The 21,786-nt window shown below is 37.2% G+C and overlaps 1 protein-coding gene across 5 annotated transcripts in view; it reads right to left on the reverse strand.

Moving 5' to 3' along the window:
• PLA2G4A (phospholipase A2 group IVA) overlaps positions 1 to 21,786 on the reverse strand; it is a 157,376-nt gene that overhangs the window by 81,471 nt on the left and 54,119 nt on the right. For all 5 annotated transcript variants that reach the window (XM_082472967.1, XM_082472963.1, XM_082472964.1 and 2 more), the window contains 2 exons: positions 6,523 to 6,671; positions 5,703 to 5,816 (listed from right to left, as the gene is read on the reverse strand). In XM_082472967.1, the coding sequence (XP_082329093.1) occupies positions 5,703 to 5,816; positions 6,523 to 6,671 (263 nt within the window). The remainder of the gene's footprint in view (positions 1 to 5,702; positions 5,817 to 6,522; positions 6,672 to 21,786) is intronic.

Below are 21,786 nucleotides of genomic sequence, written 5' to 3' on the forward strand. Positions count from 1 at the left end.
TTAAAATGGGATATTGCAACCCAAAACCACACTTAATATATTCAGTAACGGGTGACTAGAGCATTCTTGATTTTGAACTGTGTTGAAACAAATGATTACTAAATTTATAGGCTCTACCCGTATATAAATAAGTTGATTTCGATCAGTAAGTTCAAACAAATAAGTAAGTGTAATAGTCAGTTAAGTTAGTTTCATGAAGCGCTTGACAAATAGTTCAATCTGGCCAGTATAATTAAATGAGAATATCTAATATTTATTTACTGTTTACTGGGCCAGGCACTGTTCTAAAACTCTCCATGTATTAACGCATTTAACCATAACCACAACCTTTAGAGGTAGGTATGATACACATACAGCTCTGTTTCACAAATGGGCATGCAAGGTGAAGAGAAAAAAAAAAATAACTCGTCTGACATCACACAGTGAATAAGTAGTCGAATCATGATTCCAACCCAGACGGTGGCTGTCTGACTCTGAGCCTGGGATCAAAAGCTGCACGTCCCACCAGGTTCTCTCAAATGACAACTCTGACACTCTCTAAACTTAGGATTCCAACAGGCACAACCTAACCCGGATTTTATAAATGTTAGCTGGGAAACAAAACTGTGGACCCAAATTGGCTTTCTCCTTAAACAAATAAAATAAATAAAAATTTAAAAAAGAGAGAGAGAGCATTCTGAAATTGAGTTGAATGATAAATCATAGTCTCAGGAAAAGCTGAAAAAATTCCTGCTTTCCAACTTTAGCTGATCTTCACTGCCACTAAGCAATCATTCCATTCCACTCTTACTGACACATTAAAGCTAATGCTACACGTTGTTCAAGTCGCCCCGTATTCCTCATACCTGCCACTTTCGACAGAGGTAGTCTGCTAAAGCTGCATCAGCCTTCTTATTTTCAATATCAAACATTCTTTATCTTTACCTACCAACTTTTGGTTTAGTAATACGTCTGAGGAAAAAACCAAATCCTGTTTGCTCTAAATTCCCCATTACCTGGTCAAAAACCTTCCATGACTCACTGCTGTCAATAAGATAATATCTAAATCCAGCTTCCTGAATTTGGGCTCTGCTAAAGTTTGATCCCCATGTACCTGTTCTTCCTTCACGTACAAATGCTCTGCTCCCCTGGCACTTGTCTAGACACCATTTCCTGAACATGCGTGTCTTTTCTAGTCTCAGAACTGAGAGCAAAGGCTCAGGCTGTTCTCTCCACCAGAATGGCCTTCCACCCCTTTAGTGATCCAACCACATCCTTCCTTTAGGAACAAGCCCATACCATTGATATCCACTGTAACCCACAATGGTCCACTGTAACCCCATGCCCCGTCCTCATCTCCTACTACTCTCCCTACTACTCTCTGTGTTCCAGCCATGCTCTCCTCCTTGCTGTTACTCAACAAGCCAGGCAAACTCCTGCTTCAGGACCTTCCTACTCAGAGTGGCTTCTCCCCTCAGGTATCATCAGAGATGCTTTTCTCAGCCACAGTTTTGGAACTGCATTTGCAACCCTCTTCACACACATATGCATACTCTCCTCTCCTCCTTCCTCGGTTTATTTAGCACTTATCTCTATCACTATCCAACACAGGCATCCTTTACTTATTTATCTTACTAAGTAGAATATAAGTTCCAGGAGGGTAGGGATTCCTGTTTGTTTTATTTATTTCTGAATAGGTAGTGCCTAAAGACTGTCTGACACACAGTAAGTGCTCAATAGTTATTTGTGAAATGAATGAATGGATGAATAATTCCTTCTTATAACTCTCATTGTATACATTGTTTACACGATTTATTTAGCACTTACAATTATAAATTTGTAAATAATGAACTCTAGTTGATGATATGCTGAAGTCTTTAGGGATGAGGCATACTATTGTCTGCAGTTTGTGTTTCAATGTATCAAGATGGGGAATTCCCTGGCGGTCCAGTGGTTAGGACTCCACAGTTTCACTGCAGAGGGCCCGGGTTCCATCCCTGGTCGGGGCACTAAGATCCCACAAGCCACACGGCACGGCCACAAAAACAAACAAACAAATAAATAAATAAATAATGTATCAAAATGGTTTGATGGATGGACAGATAGAAAGATATGTGAAAAGCAAGTAGAATAAAATGTTAATTGTAGAAACTAGGTAGCAGTTATATGGGTAACCAATGTAGAAATATTTCAACTTTGTATATGCTTGAAAATTTTGATAATAAAATTTGAAGCAAAATATAATACCTTAGAAAGGCCTTTTTTGACTATTTAAACTCACTTGCCCACCAACTGTTCTCTACCACATCCCTCTATTTTATTTTTTTCATAGTATTTATCACTAGCCAATATTGTGTTGATTATCCTTTTGCTTCCTGTGGCCTATTTACTTTCCCCATCAGCACGCAAGCTCCCTGGGAACCATCATCCACCATGTCCTCTGCTGTTTGCCCATCACCTAGAATATTGCCTGGAACACACGCAGTGTTTAATAAATAACTCCGAAGTAGGTAAATCAATGAATAGATGCCTCATGAGACTGCTTATTATATTACTTACCAGCTTATACGTGAATGCCTACTCCTTTCCAAACAGACTATTAGTTCCTTGAAAATGAAACTTGTCATAGCTTTCTTAATATTAATCAAAGTTTTAGGTACACAATAAAGGCTCAAATTCTCATATTAAAAAATAATCTATGGATAGGTCAATAATAAAATTGCATAATAAAGATTTTTTTAATACATTATCATGTTTTTCCATATCTGTAAAATGGGAAGCATTGAAAACTTCTGGGTAAATATAGTCAAGTGAAAAATAAGATATTCTTTCTAAAGCACAGAATTTTATAAATTAAAAAGCATTTAGAAATAAGTTAATGGAGGGACTACCCTAGTGGTCCAGTGGTTAAGACTGTGCACTTCCACTGCAGGGGGCGTGGGTTCCATCCCTGGTCTGGGATCTAAGATCCCACATGCCTCCCAGTATGCTCCCTCCAAAAAAGTTAATGGAAACCTTCATTTTAGTGATGAAGCAAATAAGACTCAGAGAGAAAGAATGACAACTCAAACACTCTAGAGGGAGGTTAGTAACAGACAAAATGAGAGCCCAGGTTTCCTGGTTCCCAGTTTCTACCCTGAGTGGGTAGAGCAGGACCCTGGGAATCTGGAAATCTCCATTTGGAGGTTCCTGTTCTTTCTCCAGCTGGCTCCTGGCCACAGAAATCCCTCTATGTTGACTCAGTACGAACTTCTGGATGACAAAATTTTGAAGGAGTTTTTGCTAATGTCTTGGCTTGAAGCATAAGTCCTTCCTTTGCCAAACTCAAGTTATACCAGATTGCCTTAACCATCTCCAAGAACTGTTTATAAATCTCCTCTCCCACATGATTCCCTCGCAACTTGTTTTCTCTTATAACCTCTGTGAACACTGTAGACAAAAGACAGTCCTCCTCTGAAAGATGGGGATTCAGGGATGAGGAGAGGCTGGATGGCTTGCTTAGGGCACACCACATGGTCTGGGGGGGGACAAATGGGGGTTCTCCCCAACCAGCCATTATGCATTTACTTTTCTCCCACTACCATCACGGGTCACCAACTCAAAGAATTGTCATTCAGATGAAAACTACAAAGGACTCTTGAGAACAGTGTAATGAAAGAAAGCTGTTTGGCCAACTGTTTTCTCAAGCACACTAAAGAAAATAATTATGTAAGTTACTTTAAATTCAGGAATGTAGAAAACCTTTTTTAGAGCCCCAGGGTTACACACCTAAGCATAGGAAATGACAGGAGGAGAGGAAATGCATGTTTTCCTACAGTATCTTCTCTTAAAATCAGTCTTTGTGTCATAGACTGAAGGGCAGAAAAAAAACATTATATTTCAGAAAGGCCAATTGTGCTTATGAAGCCCTCAGCAAGGGTTTATTGAGAACCAATCCTAGCAACATGCCATAGGTAAGGTCTGCAGATGTCATAACATTTAGCCACTTCTAACTCTCTATCCCAATGCTCACCAACATGTACTTGCCAAGCCATGTAACTTGTCATACCTTAGCTTGTTTTATTCTTTCAAAACTCCATGCCTTTGCACTTTCTACTAGAAAGTAGAATGCTCATAACTGCTTCTCTGCCTACTGAAATTCTATTCTTCACAAACATTTATATGCTGCTTAAGCACTATATGTATGTACAGATACATCTATGTGAGTATTATATATATTACTATAATCAATTATTGTTATATGTTTTATATGTAATGTTATATACTTAATATATAAACTAAGTAATATATAACCATATTTTATATAAAATTATATAAATTATAATTAAATAATTACATCTAAATATATTTAAATGTAATATACATTATAATCTATAATTATATGGATATATTATATATAAATATAACTAACTCATATAATCATAATGATTCTCCTGTGAGATATAATCTCCATTTTACAGATGAGCAAATTGAGATTCAGAGGAACTAAGTGATTTCCCCAGGATGAAACAAATGGTAAGAAACAGAGCTGGGATTTAAACACCAAACAACCTGGCTTCAAACGACAAAGTATTAACCACTATGTTCACTGTTTGACCTGCTCAAAATCATCTACTGCTATGGAGCCATCTCTGGCCTCCTCTCACAACATAATCTTTCTTTATTCTGTCTTCCCCCTGCACTCTGAACACACCTCATTGATACTTATCTTACCGTACAGTGGTTTCTTTTCATCACATGTATCTCCCTATGTTCATTTCCTTTTCCAACCCCTACCTCACCTCCACCCCAGATGAAGATAATTGAGGGAAGAGCTTCCTGTACCATATTCTTCTTTATGTGCCTTGAACACAACACAGTGGTTGGTAGACTCCAATAAATATTTGAAAGAAGAATGAATGAAATAACTTTAAAAGAGGTAAACAGAAATGTGGGCAGTGTGTCTCTTAGCACTGGGTAGAAAACATACAGAAGACATGCTTCCTGGAGCAGCTAAAGGTATGAGCAGGGAGTATGTGACTGGAGTGTCCTCAAGGCAACTGGGTCACTCTGATTACATGAACTGGTCAGGTAGTCCTTTGGGCTTAAGTCAGTTTCTAAATAGGTATATGCTCATGGAATAAATATAAACTATGTATTAGGTCTGTAATTAGGCATGCATAACCAGTATTCCAGTTTCCTGACCAGGATTTGAGTTTGAACAGTTTAAATGATTCAGTCCCAATGAACAACACATAATTATCACGGGGGTTCAGGAAGAGGTCATTTGGGATGCTAACAGTTAGGAAAGGAGGTAAGAGTTAAGGGATAAGCAGATGTGGGTGAGGGGAGAGATTTGAAAATCATTCCAAGGGACAAAAACACCAAGCTGCTCCCAAAAAGAAGAAATTAATACATTAACCAGCTTTCTGAATCCTGGTCTACCAGTTGCTTACATTTCTCACTGTAAACTACTACACTAGTTTCCTGTAAAATTCAGAATCCAATGTTTGCTCTGTATAAATAATTTCTCTAGGGTTTTATTAATCTTAAATAAATTATTGAAATTTCAGAAATGCAGCAAACCTAAGAAAGAAAGAAAGAAGGAAAGGAAGGCAGAAAGGAAGAAAGACTAGGAAGGAAGGAAGCAAAGGAAGGATTTCCAAACATTAAACTCCAACTTTCCAGGTTAAATAGATTTTATCTGACATAAGGTTGAAAAATAATTCTGTTGTGCTGCTTACTTCGTTGAAAGTAAAAGGAACCTCTTTCTTCTCTCCCACTTTCATAGAAGATATGGGAAATATTGCTGTCCCGAGCGTTTCATCCATGACGTAATTGGCATCCATCAACGTGATCTATAGAGAGTAAAAGGTAGAGCAGAGGTATCAAATTTTTCTGGAATCTTTGGAAATTATATCTATAATCTCCATCACACTTAAAAAATGAAAGTTCTCAAGTGATATTTAACAGTCATTTGAAATCCTCAATATTCAACTGGTAACAAGACTTTGTCTTTTGTTTCTGAATGCCACATTTGTTTCTAACATAATAATTAATTTTTCACTTTCCTCATTGACATTATCATACTTTGAAAAATGAAACTTTATCCCCTCTCAGGGGAAATGCTATTTTTGGAATATGAGAAAGAAATTAATGTAGAAAATCCATGCAACTATTTTGGAAAAGATCTATGTGAACTTATTTTAAAGCTAATTATTTGAACTTTAAGCCAATAAAGTTAATTTATTTTAAAGTCCTAATCAATTGACAATATTTTTATTCTATTGTACTTGGATCCTCCTCTTTCTAACAGAACGAATATTTTCTCCAAAGCACTTGAGGAGGATAACAGATTCTTCCCAGCCCCACCTAACTCCTGTATTTCCCACTGGACACTCACATAGCTTGATGTGCAGTAGCTAGAAGCTCATCTACCATATACTGCACAGCGGGACTCCAACTACATCAAACTGAGAAGAATGAAGGCAGTGAGGGGACAAACTCAAGCATCAACCTCAACATGATGATGGCCATCTCACTGTCCCCAAATGACTCACTTACCTCCAAAACATTGTCCTGATTAGGATCCAAAATAAATTCAAAGGTTTCATTCCACACAGGGTTTATGTCATTATTGAAGTGTTTTGTTCTCTTCCTGCTGTCAGGGGTTGAGGAGATGAAAAGTTCCACATAGGGGTCTGGAGTGTCAACTATAGACAGTAAACACAAATGAGAAGGGGGGCAAAAACGTGATTAATTCCTAATTTGTTTTTATTAATATGTGTTATCAGATTATTTTCAATGAATCTGCAATAACATATTCAAAATGTCTGAGACAAAATGATATATAATAGAAGAACGTCATAGGTTATATACTTTTTACATATTATGTCCCTGCACTTCCCAACAGTCCTGTGAGAGGGAATCATTTATTTGGTACTTTATTCAGAATTCCTCTGTCCACCTAGAGGGCACGGTCACTGCAATCAACAACTCAGTCCAACTGCTAGACAATGATAACAATCTCACTCAGCTAACCACAGCATAACCTTTACCCCAGGACTATGATGGCAACAAGATCATGAGTTCAGGATCATCATGATTGTTTATATTAGAAAAAAAATTAACCTACTATGTTATTTGCCAAACAAAATAATGAAAGTCAGTGTGGCGTAAGTATTGCTTGTAGTTATAAGGCTGCCTTGTATGGTTGTACAGGTTGTGCACTGAAGAACTCTAAAGGGAGGCATTTACATTAGTAGTCAACATATATTTCTCTGTTTATTATGGTGGTATTCAATAAGATGGAAGTGGACATCTCAAGGAAGTGACAGCTTTTTCTGTTACACATAAAGATCCCCTGAGGGCATGATATGGGTGCCATTTTAAATAGAAAGGAACAACTGCAAATAATGGAACTATTTAAATTTCCTCCCACTATACACATACTTAACAACAAGGCAACTGACCCTGAATGTGGAAATATTGATTACTCCCCCTTTTTTTTTTAATAGATCTTTATTGGAGTATAATTGCTTCACAATACCATGTTAGTTTTTGTTGCACAACAAAGCGAATCAGCCATATGCATACACGTCTCCATATCCCCTCCCTCTTGAGCCTCCCTCCCATCTTCCCTATTCCGCCCCTCTAGATCATTGCAAAACACCGAGCCGATCTCCCTGTGCTATGCTGCTGCTTCCCACCAGCTAACTATTTTATATCCGGTAGTGTATATATGTCAATGCTACTCTCACTTCGCCCCAGCTTCGCCCTCCCACCCCATGTCATCAAGTCCATTCTCTATGTCTACTCTTTATTCCTGCCCTGCAACTAGGTTCATCAGTACCATTTTTTTTTGTTTTTAGATTCCATATATATGCTTTAGCATACGGTATTTTTCTCTTTCTGACTTACTTCTCTCCCTTTTAATGGCTCCTTTGAATCCTTCATCTGACAGCATTGCACATACTATATTTTATAAAGGAAACTACACATCTATCTGTCTTTTCCTACAAGACCGTCAACAACTTGAGGTTAGGAACCAAGTCTTACTCATCTTTATATCTTCAGAACCTAACAACTATCACAATATTTAAGGTCTCCTCACTTAAGGACTCGACTTTTCTCTTTAACACATCCTTTCCCATGTGGCCATTACAACTCATAACCACAAAAACCAACCATCAAGTGATGCCTGATAGGATCTCTGTTGAGCACTTCACATACATGAGTCTCATTCTAATCTCACAACAGCACTATAAGGTAAGTACTTTTAGTGTTGAGGCAACAAGAACTGAGAGATGTTAAGCAATCTGTCCAATATCACACAGCTTGTAAGTATCAGAGCAAGATGGGACTGCAACACTCATCCTCTCAATGACATCATGCTCCTAAGTGCTGAAGATGTGATCATAAGGTATGGCTTGTTATGGAAAGAGGAGATGGAAAAGAGCTTTGGAGAAGAAGAGGAAGGGAGATAAGCAGGAAGAAAAGAGGAGGGAAGGGGTAAGGATGGAAAGAGAGAGAGGAAGAGAGAGAGGTGCAGAGGTTCATAAAAAAAGATACAAAAATTGAAAACAAAGGAAAAGCAAAAATAATAGTTCTTAAATGATTGGCTTTCAAAGAATAGTTTTTAAAAAAATAATTTAAAACATATACTTTGTCCTTTCACAATAGTTATGGTCAAATAATGTCATCAATGTCCTTCACAGCTCTTCTATGTGGTCATCAGATTTTTTAAGGGCTTTTTTACTGTTAAGTGGGAAGATCTACAAATGAGGTATTAGCATTTGGGATTGTCGTTTAGTTAATTTTTCCACTTGCAGCTTATGCATCATTGGTCAAGGGCAGGGGAGTCTCAAAAGTGAGAGTGCAAGGTAAATGCCTAGGGAAAACTAACCACCACACATTTCAGGGCCTCTCGCCTTCTGAGATGGCCCACACTCTGTCTGTGGAGTGTGTTTTCCCCCAAGGCCCTTCTCGCCTTTTGAGATGGACCTCATTGTGTCTATGGAATGTGTATTTCTCTAAATAAACCTACAAGAAAAAAAGAAAGGAAGGAAGGAAGGAAGGAAGAAGGAAGAGGGAAAGAAAGAAAAGAAAAGAAAAGAGAAGAAAAAACATAAATGCCTAGGGTTCTGATTAAAAATACAGACCCTTGACCCACATCCCATAAGACCCATAATCAGGAGATCTGTAGTGGGACTAGGGATCTGCACTTTTCAACAATTATTCTAGTTGATCTGATGTAGGTCATGTTCTGTTCACACTTTTGATATCTTATTTTAGGGGGAAATAGCTAGTTATTCCCATTTCATTTATTTATTTATTCATATTGAGATATAATTGATATATAACATCGTGTAAGTGTAAGCTATACAATGTGTTGGTTTGATACATTTACATACAGCAATTTCTAACTCAATGTTTTTCTCTCTCAATGGGACCATGGAAGACAAATTAGAAAACAAAAGACTTGGCAGGAAGGATGGCAAGAGGAAATGGGCTAAAGAAGAGAAGGACATGCTACAAGGGGACTCAACTCACTCCTCAACCAAGAGGTGACTGTTCCTTTTCCTTAACCATGTTTCTGCCACGTCTCCAGTACTCAGGGTTGCAAACCACAAATAAAACTACATGTTTAGAATAGCAGGTAGTAGAAGACTATAAAGAAAAATATTTTTCCTTTTTTGAATGGAGGTAGATAGGTGCTTTTAAAGAGAATATTCAATGGCACTTCACATTAAATGTAGAAAAATAAAAATGTTGCCCTTCCTCATCTCATAAGGCTGGTTCTTTCTTACGGGATTAATGCCCTTTTATATGTTTTCCCCAAAATATTAGAAAACACAAAACCAAGCAAAAGCTAATCTAGAAAACAGAAAGTGTGCCAGGAAGGAGAAGCATGCAGATGGTAAACATCATTCATTCATTCAACAAATATTTGGGTGCCTACTATATGCCAGGAACTGCCCATCAAGAAGCAGTTTGGCCAGCACATCTATGTTACTTGACTTGGATCACACAGCTGGTGAGTGTGGAAGCTGGAATTATATTTGTTCTGAGGAACTGCCTGCCCTGGGAACCAACCCTTTAGGGACCATTATGACAGTTTGCACAAAAAAGCATCCCATGGACTCCTACTTGTTCCAAAAAATGGCCCGCCACAAAAAGCCCTTGCCTCTAACTCAGAACAATCCTTCCTCTATTGAAATATTCTAACTTGCTTGTTTATACCTTTGCAGCCAAAGACTACCAAATGTATCTAAAGGCCAAAGATCATTTCCAAAAATCTCACCTTAATAGAACGCTTGCAGATCACTGATTTTCTCAGGAATTCCTCTTTTTAATCTATAGCACTTACACTCGCTCTTCTAACACCTTGGAAGTCTTGCCAAAACACAGCAAATAGGTTCACTTGCTGCAAGTTTATGAATAAATAGCCTTTGTTAATTGTGTCAAAAAAAGAAGGGAAAAAAAAAAAAGCAGTTTGGCTTGGCTTGGCTTGGCTTGGATAGGGAGCCAAACACAAAAGTGCAGATTTGAAATATGGAAGTGAGTCAAATGCTAATAGCCTAATTTTAGAGGCAAGAGTAAATGGAAGACAAGCAGATACACTCCACCAATGACTAATAACTCAGTCACCCAGGTTATTACACACACATAAAGTCAAATCGTAGGTGGAGAAATGGCCTTTTGAGGCTTAATCTTCATTTGAATCTTTGAACAAGAGGAAAGACAGGTTTTCTTGGGTCAAACAAGAAAGAGAAAGTAGAAAGTAAAGTTCCTTGGGAGGAACCAGATACGGACAGGATGCAGCAAATTGAAGTGGTATAAGTCAACCAGTGATATTACCATCTTCTCAGCCATTTTGGACTCTCAGTGGGTCATATGCTTTTCCAAATTCTAACTGACAAAATAATAAAGAAATTACCATACAGCAAGATGCCAACCTTATGTTTATATGTCAAAACATCAACAGACTTCTTTTAAAAATTGGAATCCAGTCCAAAGCTGTCATTTTAGTTTCTTATTTTTACTTCTAAAAAAAGTCAGTACTCTAAAATTTTTCTCAAGACTGGTGGTTTTTCTAGTTTCTCCTCTTGCTTCATTGATAAGAGACACCAAAGGGTGCTAAACAGTGGAAAACCACTGACGGCTGTGAACTGTGATACTGCAATCTGCATCATTGCTAATCTTTGCAAGTTAAGAAACAGCTGTAGCAGTGGTAGATACCACAGGATGAAAAGAAGTTTTAAGAAGCTATTTTAAAATTGGATTAAGATAATCACATATCTCTGTTCAGTTTTTTTTTTTTAACATAATCTATAATCTTCATTGGCATGGTAGCGCGTGGAAACTTTGAAAGGGGAAGGCAGTCCATTTTGACAGCAAAACTTAGCCCAATGCTTTAGAGAAGTTCCTAGAAATGCATTGAGGGAAAAAAAAAAAAGTCAAACACAGGAAAAGAAATTTTTTTTTCTCGCCTTTGTACTTATTTCATGCCTTTGTGAATTAATGCCTATAGGGTAACTGGGTGTTGAGTCACTGATCCAGCTTCACCTTGATTAGCTCCAGCGAAAACAGGTGGTAAGGTAAAGACATAATGTGTGGGTAAAGACTTACATCTTATCCTTTTATCTAAATCTTGACTAACAAAAATGTTGGGGGTGTGGGATACAGATCTGATGTGTGTAGACATGAAATTACAGGCACCACAAATAGCTTCAGAGTTCCCGGGTTATAAAACTTCTTATAAATTTCAGTAGTTGAAGGAGCGCCCGCCTAAAGTCATAACAGGTCCATCTGTCATTTTGGCTTTGTCTGAGTAATATATTATATGATTCATCACAGGAGCTGATGGCAGCTTCTCAACTCCAAGTTCGATTTAAAATATGCTCCGTTTGCTTTCTCATATCCATTTTGCTCAGTAGCAACTTAAACCCTTTGCTTCACATAAAGACCACCCATAACCTGTTACAATTCATGCGATATACAGCAAAAAAAAACCCAAAGGAAAAGTCCTCCCAAATCCACAGTCAAAATGTCTTATTCTGAATAGCTATGTCCACTGATGGTGAGCATAAAGCAGTGTTTTCCAAAACATAGTCCACTAGAGTATCTTCACAGTATCATCTGGAGTGTTAAAAATGCAGACACCTTGCATTTTCAGTCTTCAGTGAGGGCTTGGGAATCTGCATTTTTAACAACTTGACCAGATGATATTTATGCACACAAGTTTGAAAAATGGGATTTAAAGTATATTATGACAATCAAATACAGAACAATGGTATAATAACACCCACAGAAGAGTAGAAACATTTCGGCATTGAGAAGTCAACAGCCTTCGTCGTGGATAGTCTGCCCATAGACTATATTAAGCACAATCCAGTAATTCACGTCTGTTTCTCTGAAGCCATTAAATACATTTTCAAGTGACCACACGAAAACAAATCCAAGAATAAAGTATATGTGGGTGCATGAGTTAGCAATCTATTTAAGGTGATGGACTGATATTCAAGTGTTCTGCTTCATTATCACCAAACTAGGAATGCCATAGTAAGACCAAAAATTAAATGATAATTTGTTGAAAGAATGCCTCTGAATACTATTTTCCAATGTGGTCACTCCTTTAAATGTTTATGATTTAGTGATAATGATAATTACACGGTGAACTTAAAGCTTTTAAACATAAAGGCTGAAAAACTTAAATGTTTTATGATTGCCAACTTTTTCACTATCCCTGCCCTATGCCAGCAGAGTTGCTGGTATAAACCCTAGGAAAGTGATGGTTAGCCCCACTATAAACGTATGAATTTCCATAACAGTTTAGTTCTTTTCTTAATGTAACGTTTTTATTGAAGGATAAGATACATGTAGAAAAATTAGATGATTTTAACCATACAGTTTGTTGAATTTTCATAAAATGAACTCACGCAGGATACCACCACCCAGATCAAGATATAGAACATTGCCAGCACTCCAGAAGCCTTCCTCACCTCCCTCCAGAAGGGTGACCACTACCCTACCTTCTACCACCAAATAATATTTTTACCTGTTTTTTATCTTTATATAAATAGAATCAAGAATAGTATATATTCCTAGGTCTGGCTTATTCTGCTCACCATTAAGTTTGTAAGATTCATCCATGTTGGCATGTGCAGAATAACACATTCATTAATTACTAATATAAACTGTTTCACTGTATGAGCATTCCATAAAATATTTATCCATTCCACTGTTAGTGGACATATGGATTGTTTCTAGTTTGGGCTATTACTAATGGTGCTGCTATGAACATTCTTGTACATGGCATTTGGTGCACACATTTTTATGTTTCTGTTGTGAAATTCCTAAGAATGGAATTACTTGGACATGGAATTATAATGCCATTGTACACCCTGATGTTGATATTTACATGGCAGCAATCATTCTTAATATTTAATAGTCAGTTTTGTAATTTAAACATCTGGTGGCTATGTAATGGTATCTCAGTATGGATTTAATTCACACATCTTGGATGACAATATGAGGTTGTATATTCCTTTATGTATTTTTATTGGATAGTCTCTTGTGTGAAAGGCATACTCAAATTTTCCATTTGCTTCTTTTCTGTATAACTGGTTCCCTGGTAAAATTCTCCACCTTGCCAACTATATTCTTGAACATATTAATCTTAGTTATTTTAAAGTCCATATCCAGTACTTGGGGATCTATTTATTTTTCTTGATCTTACTTTTTTGGTCTACCTGGCAATTCTTGACTGAATGCCAGAACTTTTCATGATAAATTGTTCGGGAGCTAGACCTACCTCCTCAGAGGACCCATCTTATTCTCTGGCAGGCAGTGTGAATGGGATGGATCTACTCAGTTTAATCAAAAATTGAATTGACTTAAAACTTTGTAAAATTTAGTCTACTTCTTATTCACTCCCACCCAAAGCTTTTCAACTGAGAGCCTGGGGTGTTTTCTAGGCCCCTTTTATCTGGCAGTTCTGATATCCAATTTTTTCCCCTCTTAGCACTGTGAGACTACCAATAACTCTTCTTTGCTTTTCTCATATTTTACGTTTGCTTCTTAGTCTGTTGCCCTGCACAGGTTACGAATTTGGCTCCTGCACATGGTGAAGGCACTGACTTGCAAGCTTCTCTAGGCTTCCCTTCTCTCAGGGATCTTGTCCCTCAAATTCTAACTGACTTGGTTCTGAAATCCAGTTTTTATGTCCACAAGTCCTTTGAGATTGCCAAAGCTCTAGTAGATTCCCTGACTCTTCACTGCTTGGCCACGTCTCACATCCCCATCACCCCCAAAGCCACCTAGATTACACAGTGGATTGAGAGGAAAGTGGCTTGCAGAATACGGGGCCTACTTCAATGAATTCTCTCCTCTCTGAGATCCTGGTCCCTCAAATCCCAGTTGACTCAGCAGCTTTTCAATCCTTCAGACATTTTTAAAACTTAATTTAATCTGTGTTTTCTAAATTTATCTTAGGAGAAAGGAATGCTCTGCTATTAGTTACTTCAGCATAGTCCAATGACCATTTAACTGTTAACTTGACCAAACATATACTAATCCCTATTCTTTTTTATTTCCATCCTCCACATGGCTGTTCAAACTTTTACTGCTTTTCTCAAGTCACTACTCACTATTCCTCATCTAAGAAAACAACTCAGGTTCACACTTCACTAGGAAAACAAAAGGAGAGGATTAAATGTTCTCTTCCAGTTTCTCTTCCTTATACTTCACAATTTAAAAAATATATTTATAATTGAAAATTGTATTTATTCATACTTAAGTTCTTTTCTGATGTCTTAGAAGAAAAAGTTTCCATACACTCTTCTCTCAATTTCAAACTATTACACCTCCTCTCAGAGATTTCTCATTTATTTACCCCCAACCCGAAATTTAATCTGTAAATATTTGCTTGGGCCTGGCTACTTCCTCTCAACCAATAAATATAAACAAATATTGATTATCCTAAAAAATAAATACAACTTTAATTAATTCTGCCAATTCCTCAAGATCTTTCCTCTCCTCCATTAAAGCTTTTGGAAAAATAAATACAGTTTATATTTACTGCTTCTAAATCCCATCACCTATAAATTCCTAACCTACTATGCTCTGCCTTATTCTAGTACCATAATCAGTCTATTCTCTCTATTGTAACTTTTTTTGGTAGCTTTATTGAGATGTAATTGACATATCACATTGTATAAGTGTGAGGCATACGACATGATTATTTGATACACTTACCTACTGCCAAATGATCACCACAGTAGAGTTAGTTAACACCTCCATCACCTCACATAATTGCCGTTTCTTTTTTGTGGTGAGAACATTTAAGACCTATTCTCTTGGGACTTCCCTGGTGGTGCAGTGGTTAAGAGTCCACCTGCCAATTCAGGGGACACGGGTTCGAGCCCTGGTCTGGGAAGATCTCACATGCCACGGAGCAACTGGGCCTACGCGCCACAACTGCTGAGCCTGTGCTCTAGAGCCCACGAGCCACATCTACTGAGCCTGAGTGCCATAACTACTGAAGCCCAGGAGCCTAGAGCCCATGCTCCACAACAAAGAGAGGCCACCGCAATGAGAAGCCCGAGCACCACGACGAGGAGTGGACCCTGCTCGCCGAAGCTGGAGAAGGCCCGTGCGCAGCAACGATGACCCAATGCAGCCAAAAAATAAATTAAAAAAAAAAAAAAAAAAGACCTACTCTCTTAGCAATTTCAGGAATATAATACAGTATTATTAACTGTAGTCACCATGCTGTACATTACATCCCCAGAACTTACTCTTCTTATAACTGGAAGTGTGTACCTTTTGATGGACATCTCCCTATATCAAACCCCTCCCCTCCCCAGCTCCTGGCAATCACCATGCCCCTATCATAACTTCAGTATAAAATTCAATGAGCTTTTTCTCAATTTTCATCAGATTTGGCATATATGCAATGCCCTTTGTGCAATTATCTCCTTCTTTTGTGCCCAAGGTATCATTTTTTTTCTGATTCCCTAACTACCTCTCTAAATGTTTCCTCATTGTATCTTAATTTTTCCCCCCAAAACTTGCCACTAAATTGTAGACTTTCTCTTCATAGCTGTTACAAATCTCCACTAGAATGTTTCAGAAGGAAATGAACACTTTAAAAAATTTAGTGCTCATGTAGTCAAAACCAATTTGAAAAGGAATTATCACAGTTATTTATACGGTCTTTTTTTTTTTTTTTTTTTTGGCCACGCCACGCAGCATGTGGGATCTTAGTTCCCCGACCAGGCATCAAACCCATGTCCCCTGCAGTGGACGCTCAGAGTCCTAACCACTGGCCCACCAGGGAAGTCCTGTATAGTCTTAAGAATATTCGATGTGCACCCTTCAAGTCACATGGCACACATCAATCCTATAGTATAATTATTCTTGGATCCTTTAAAGCTGATCATATTCAGGTTTAAATGGTAGCCATCATGCATTCCTTCATTTCCTCAAGGCTTCAAGGAGGAAGCAGTACAAACATGACAAATATAAGATTCTTGATTACATGTCCATATATAATCTATTGCTAAGTAATCCATTTTGAATTTTTCCCTAAATGCAAAAGAAAAGAAAAACAAAGCAAAACAAAACCAAAAAACTAAAATAAAAACATGTTCTTCTTCCTGACTTTCTTATTTTATTTCATGGTACCATATTTCTTGCTGTCTGAGCCAGAAACGTGAGAGTCATTCTCTTTTCCTCATAGTTCCTGTATCCTATCTGTCTCCAGCTTTTACCTATTTCACCTCTAACATGCTGGTTCCTCAATTCCTCTCAAAATATCACTTACCCAGTTCAATTGGACTATTCACATAATTTCGTAGTTGCTTATTCTCCCACGTTCAAGCCACTCTCCATAATGCTGCTATAGTCGTCTTTGTGAAACACTTTTGACTCTTGCTGCCTACAAAGGCAGGCCTAATCTCTGTGATAAAAGGCCTACAAGTCCCCCTCACCCACCGGACCCTGGGTTTCCTTCCAGGCAGTGACCCTCCTCCACCAGGCATGGGAACATCGCTCTCGCAAGTCAACATTCAGGCCACGGAGCATCTATGAAATCCACACATTTCAAACATTCCGCACCGTCATACTGGTGGCAGAAGTATCTGTCCTGTCCAAGAGAACATTGCTTCTCTTTTACTTATGTGTATCATTATGTTTTCATTTGACGCTTTAGCTGATAACTAAACACGGGTAATTCATAACTAAATGTTATTCAAGTTGTTGTCCTTGTCCTAAGACTACCCAAGATAAGGGTCCAAAGACTGTACACTTAAAGGATGAGTGGAATGAGATGTTCTCTCTATGCTTCCCTTATCTAGTTCATAAGTCAACTAGTTGTTCTATTTTCCTATCGGGTTAAATTGGTCACTGCCAATCGTGTCTCCTAGTAGCTTCATCTACGTAAATCTGCATAAAAATAATTCCACTTCAACTTGCTGATTTAGGTATTATTATTCTCAACTTGTAGGTAAGGGAATTGAAACTCCCTTGAGGCATTTAGTAAGTTGAGCAAGGTCATTTAGGAACAGGAGTTTAACCTAGTCTTTCTGAAGCCAAATTCCTTGTTCTTTCAAATATACCAACACTAACAACTCTTACCTATTTTTGCCTCTATTAAACTGTAAACTTCATGATAGCAGAAACCACATCCTTCCAAATTACTATTGGATCCAAGAGTCTAGCACAAAGTCTGAAACATTATAGGGACATAATAAATATTATTGAAGTAATGGGCAATGGACTAGCCCTGAGCAATACTGTAGAAGAGGTCACCTTTGTTATAGGCACAACAATCTCCCCTAACTTCTTTTTACTCTTTGTTAGTATGTCTCAACCTTCCTAGTGCTTTGTCCCACCCCATTTATTTGTATTTTAATATACAAATATCATTGTCAATCATTTAATATATCAATGTCAGTTATGTTTTTCCAAGTGCATTTGTATTTAACCTTTATTTCCAAGTACTAAATGTGAAAGTAAATAAATGAACAAACAAACAGATCTTCAAATCCCAATGTGCCTTCCTTAATAACTCTATAGGGTAAAGTGCCAAACGACTTATTTATGAGTAGCAGCCCCTGCTCCCTCCAGAATGGGCTCAAAATTGGAATTGTTATGGCTATAGGTGCTGAAGGGCAGTCCCTGCAAATTGCTGGAAATGCAGAAGCTGGAAACGTTAGTGAAAAATTCAATGTGGTTTAGTGAAACAGAACTTTGGCAGTAATTCTCTGTATATTGGAGAGAGAAGTGCAAAACCCTTATACCAAGGCAGCATTCTCTAGGAACTCAATCATAGAATACCTTTTCCTCATTTGAAATTACGAAGCTGTTTTGTTAACACTGTTTTGGGATCCCTTTATCAGGCAGAGTGTCCGGTTTGAACGCCTCCTATTTTTCATTTTCCTTTTGCTCACAGCCTCTGATCTAGCACGGTATTTTCTCAGTGTCACATGTTTCCTTTTGTAAATGAACATGAAGCTATCAGAATGTACCATCAGCCAAATGAATGCCAGGAAGAAAGTCTATAGCATCTACTCACAATCGACTTGGTACATTTTGTACTAACAATTGACTTACTACAGTAATGAAGCAGGCTACCACCCAGCATACAGTAAAAGTGACTTATTATAAAGAATGCTGATATTCATGAGAGAACAGAGAAAGATACATGGAAAATGACCCAAAGAAAGTTAAATGAAGATCTAAAACAGAACAGAAAATTTTGTCGTTGCCTGCATTGCCCTTTTACTTAAATCTCTATGATACCTTTTTGGAAGGAAACAAAAATACTTCTGTTATCAGTGTTTCTGCTTGGAATGGTTTAAAGATTTATAACCTAGGGATGTTTTTTGGAATCCCTTTAGGTTGGAGAGAAAGTAATTCTCCAGAAGTTCTTATGTAGTATTATAAAACATATTAATTTATTTATATTATTAATTTTAGCTATATGGATTTAGCTATATATTTGGATTCCACTCTATGCAAGAATAATTCTTTTTCATTAAAACAGGAGTTCTTAACCTTGACAATATTGACATTTGGGGCTAGACAATCCTTTGCTCTGGGGTACTGTCTGTGACCTCTACCCACTAGATGCCAGTAGGATCCCCCAACTGTGACAACTAAAAATGTCTCCAGGGACTTCCCTGGCAGTCCATTGGTTAAGACTCCATGCTTCCAATGTAGGGGGCGCGGGTTCCATCCCTGGTCTGGGAACTAAGATTCCCACATGCCTTGCGGTGTGGCCAAAAAATAAAAAAATAAAATAAAATAAAATATAAAAATAAAAAATGTCTCCAGATATTGCCCAATGTGCCTGGGAACAAAATTGATCCCCAGTTTAGAAACACTGCACTAGAGCAGGGCATTATCCCTGCTACCTGACATTTATTCCTAGGGCAAACCATTAAAAATTAGCTAAATTCCCTAAATAATATAATTAGAAGTGTTGTATCAATCCCATTTTTAAAATATTTTCTTATTTTTTTTTCCAAATTGAAATGTCCCACATCCATTCCATACATTAGTACTCTACTTAAGTTATAAAACCCATCTCAGTCTCCATTCAAGCTATAAAGTCTTCTCAGAAGCTTATTGTCAACACTTTTCAAAATTAGTAATACTGTATAATCTAAACACACAATTACTGAGTAGATACTCTCTTGGATTGACTTTCCAAAGAGTTATTTACACTCATTTCATCTTCCCAGCTAGACCATAAGTAGCTCAAAGGCAAAGGTGCTGCACGAGTAGACACCGGAGTGAGACAGGCTTGAGTTCTAGCCCCAAAACAGAAGAGCTGTGTGATTTTGGACTATTTATTTAATGTCTTTAAACAAATCCCTATATTGGTAAAATTAAAATAAAAAGATCACATATCTCGTAGTGTTACTGAAATGAGTAAATGAAATATAAAGTCCTAAGACCTCTGCTTAGCATTTTTGTTTATTCATTTAACAAACACACTGTGTACATTATGCATCAATCACTTTTCTAAGCACTTATAATCTAATTTAGTCCTCATTAAAAAATCTAGGAGGTAGGAGGGATAAATTAGGAGTTTGGGATTAACATATACATGCTACTGTATATAAAATAGATAACCAACAAGGTCCTACTGTATAGCACAGGGAACTATACTCAGTATTTTATAATAACCTATAAGGGAAAAGAATCTGAAAAAAAACATATATATGTATGTATAACTGAATCACTTTGCTGTACATCTGAAACTGACACAATACTGTAAATCAACTATACGTCAATTAAAAAACAATCTAGGAGGAAGGTATAATTATTACCCTATATTTAATGTTGAGGAAATTGAGACCTAGGAAGGCTAAATAACTTGCCCAAATTCACATGGTTAATAAAGGAGAAGGGAGATGTGAATCCAAGTAAGCCAGTTCCAGAGTCCTTGTCCTAACCATTAAGCCATGCTTCCTTGTGGGTATGAAACAGGCACTCACTAAAGTTATCTACCATAAGTATTGCATTCATTTTTTTTTTTTTTTTGTACTTCTTCAAGGCACTGAATGAGTACTAAGAAAATGAGAATATTTGCAACTCCATAATGAGCCTTGCTGGGATAAGCACTGGGTTTTATTTCTTTAACATTTCTTTTCCAAAGTTAAAATTTCAAAACTGTTATTTCATTTTGCATCTGGAGGCTTAGATTACCCTTGTACATCAAGTTAAAATAATTTTGTCTAGGATTTTATCTAAAATATTTTATTAAAAACTTACTGATACATCAAATGAGGAGTAAGAATGGAAAAGTGCTTCCAAAGAATCAGTAAAATTTACAGAACCCCTCAGGCTATACCTCAGCTAAGTTTAACTAGTCATTTCAATCTCTATGTCATATAATTTTATTTTTAAGAAAACAGTTAAAATATTAAAATATACTAAAATAACATACATGATAAGAGTTTTCCCATAAATTTTAGACCAGCAGAGTTTTTCTCTTTGAAATAAAAACTTTAATAGCATACTTTTCTTTGGAAATTTAAGAAACATTTAACCTGTTTTTTAATTTAATTCCATTAGGTATTAATTGCACCTGTTCAATATAGAAGTGGTACATTGATTTCTGGCAAAGAGCATTTACTTAACACATGATGAGAAGGTGGCATATCACTCAGCTTTAAAAAAGTTTTTTAAATTAAGTTTGTTTTCTTTAATTTTAGAAAACTAAAGAAACTATAGAACATTAACATGTTAAAGTATATATATGAAAAATATGAAAACTATTTTAAGATGAAGAAGCTCAAGTGTAAGATATATGCGATAAAGAATTCCCTGGCAGACTAAATGAGTAGGATCCATCACTAATAGGTCTTGAAAAAATAAAAAGAGAGGGGGCTTCCCTGGCGGTGCAGTGGTTGAGAATCTGCCTGCGAATGCAGGGGACACGGGTTCGAGCCCTGGTCTGGGAAGATCACACATGCCACGGAGCAACTAGGCCCGTGAGCCACAGCTACTGAGCCTGCGCGTCTGGGGCCTGTGCTCTGCAACAAGAGAGGCCGCGATAGTGAGAGGCCCGCGCACCGCGATGAAGAGTGGCCCCCGCTTGCCGCAACTGGAGAAAGCCCTCCCACAGAAACGAAGACCCAACACAGCCAAAAATAATTAAATAAATTAATTTAAAATAATAATAATAATAATAAATTTTAAAAAAATAAAAATAAAAAAATAATAAAAAGAGAATATGTGGATTTTGTCCCTATTAGTACTGGTAATGTACTCTTCACTTTGACGGGAACCTGCATTACTGCCAAATATACC

This window comes from Balaenoptera physalus (genome assembly GCF_965194825.1).
Source record: "Balaenoptera physalus genome assembly, chromosome: 1".
Taxonomy (NCBI): domain Eukaryota; kingdom Metazoa; phylum Chordata; class Mammalia; order Artiodactyla; family Balaenopteridae; genus Balaenoptera; species Balaenoptera physalus.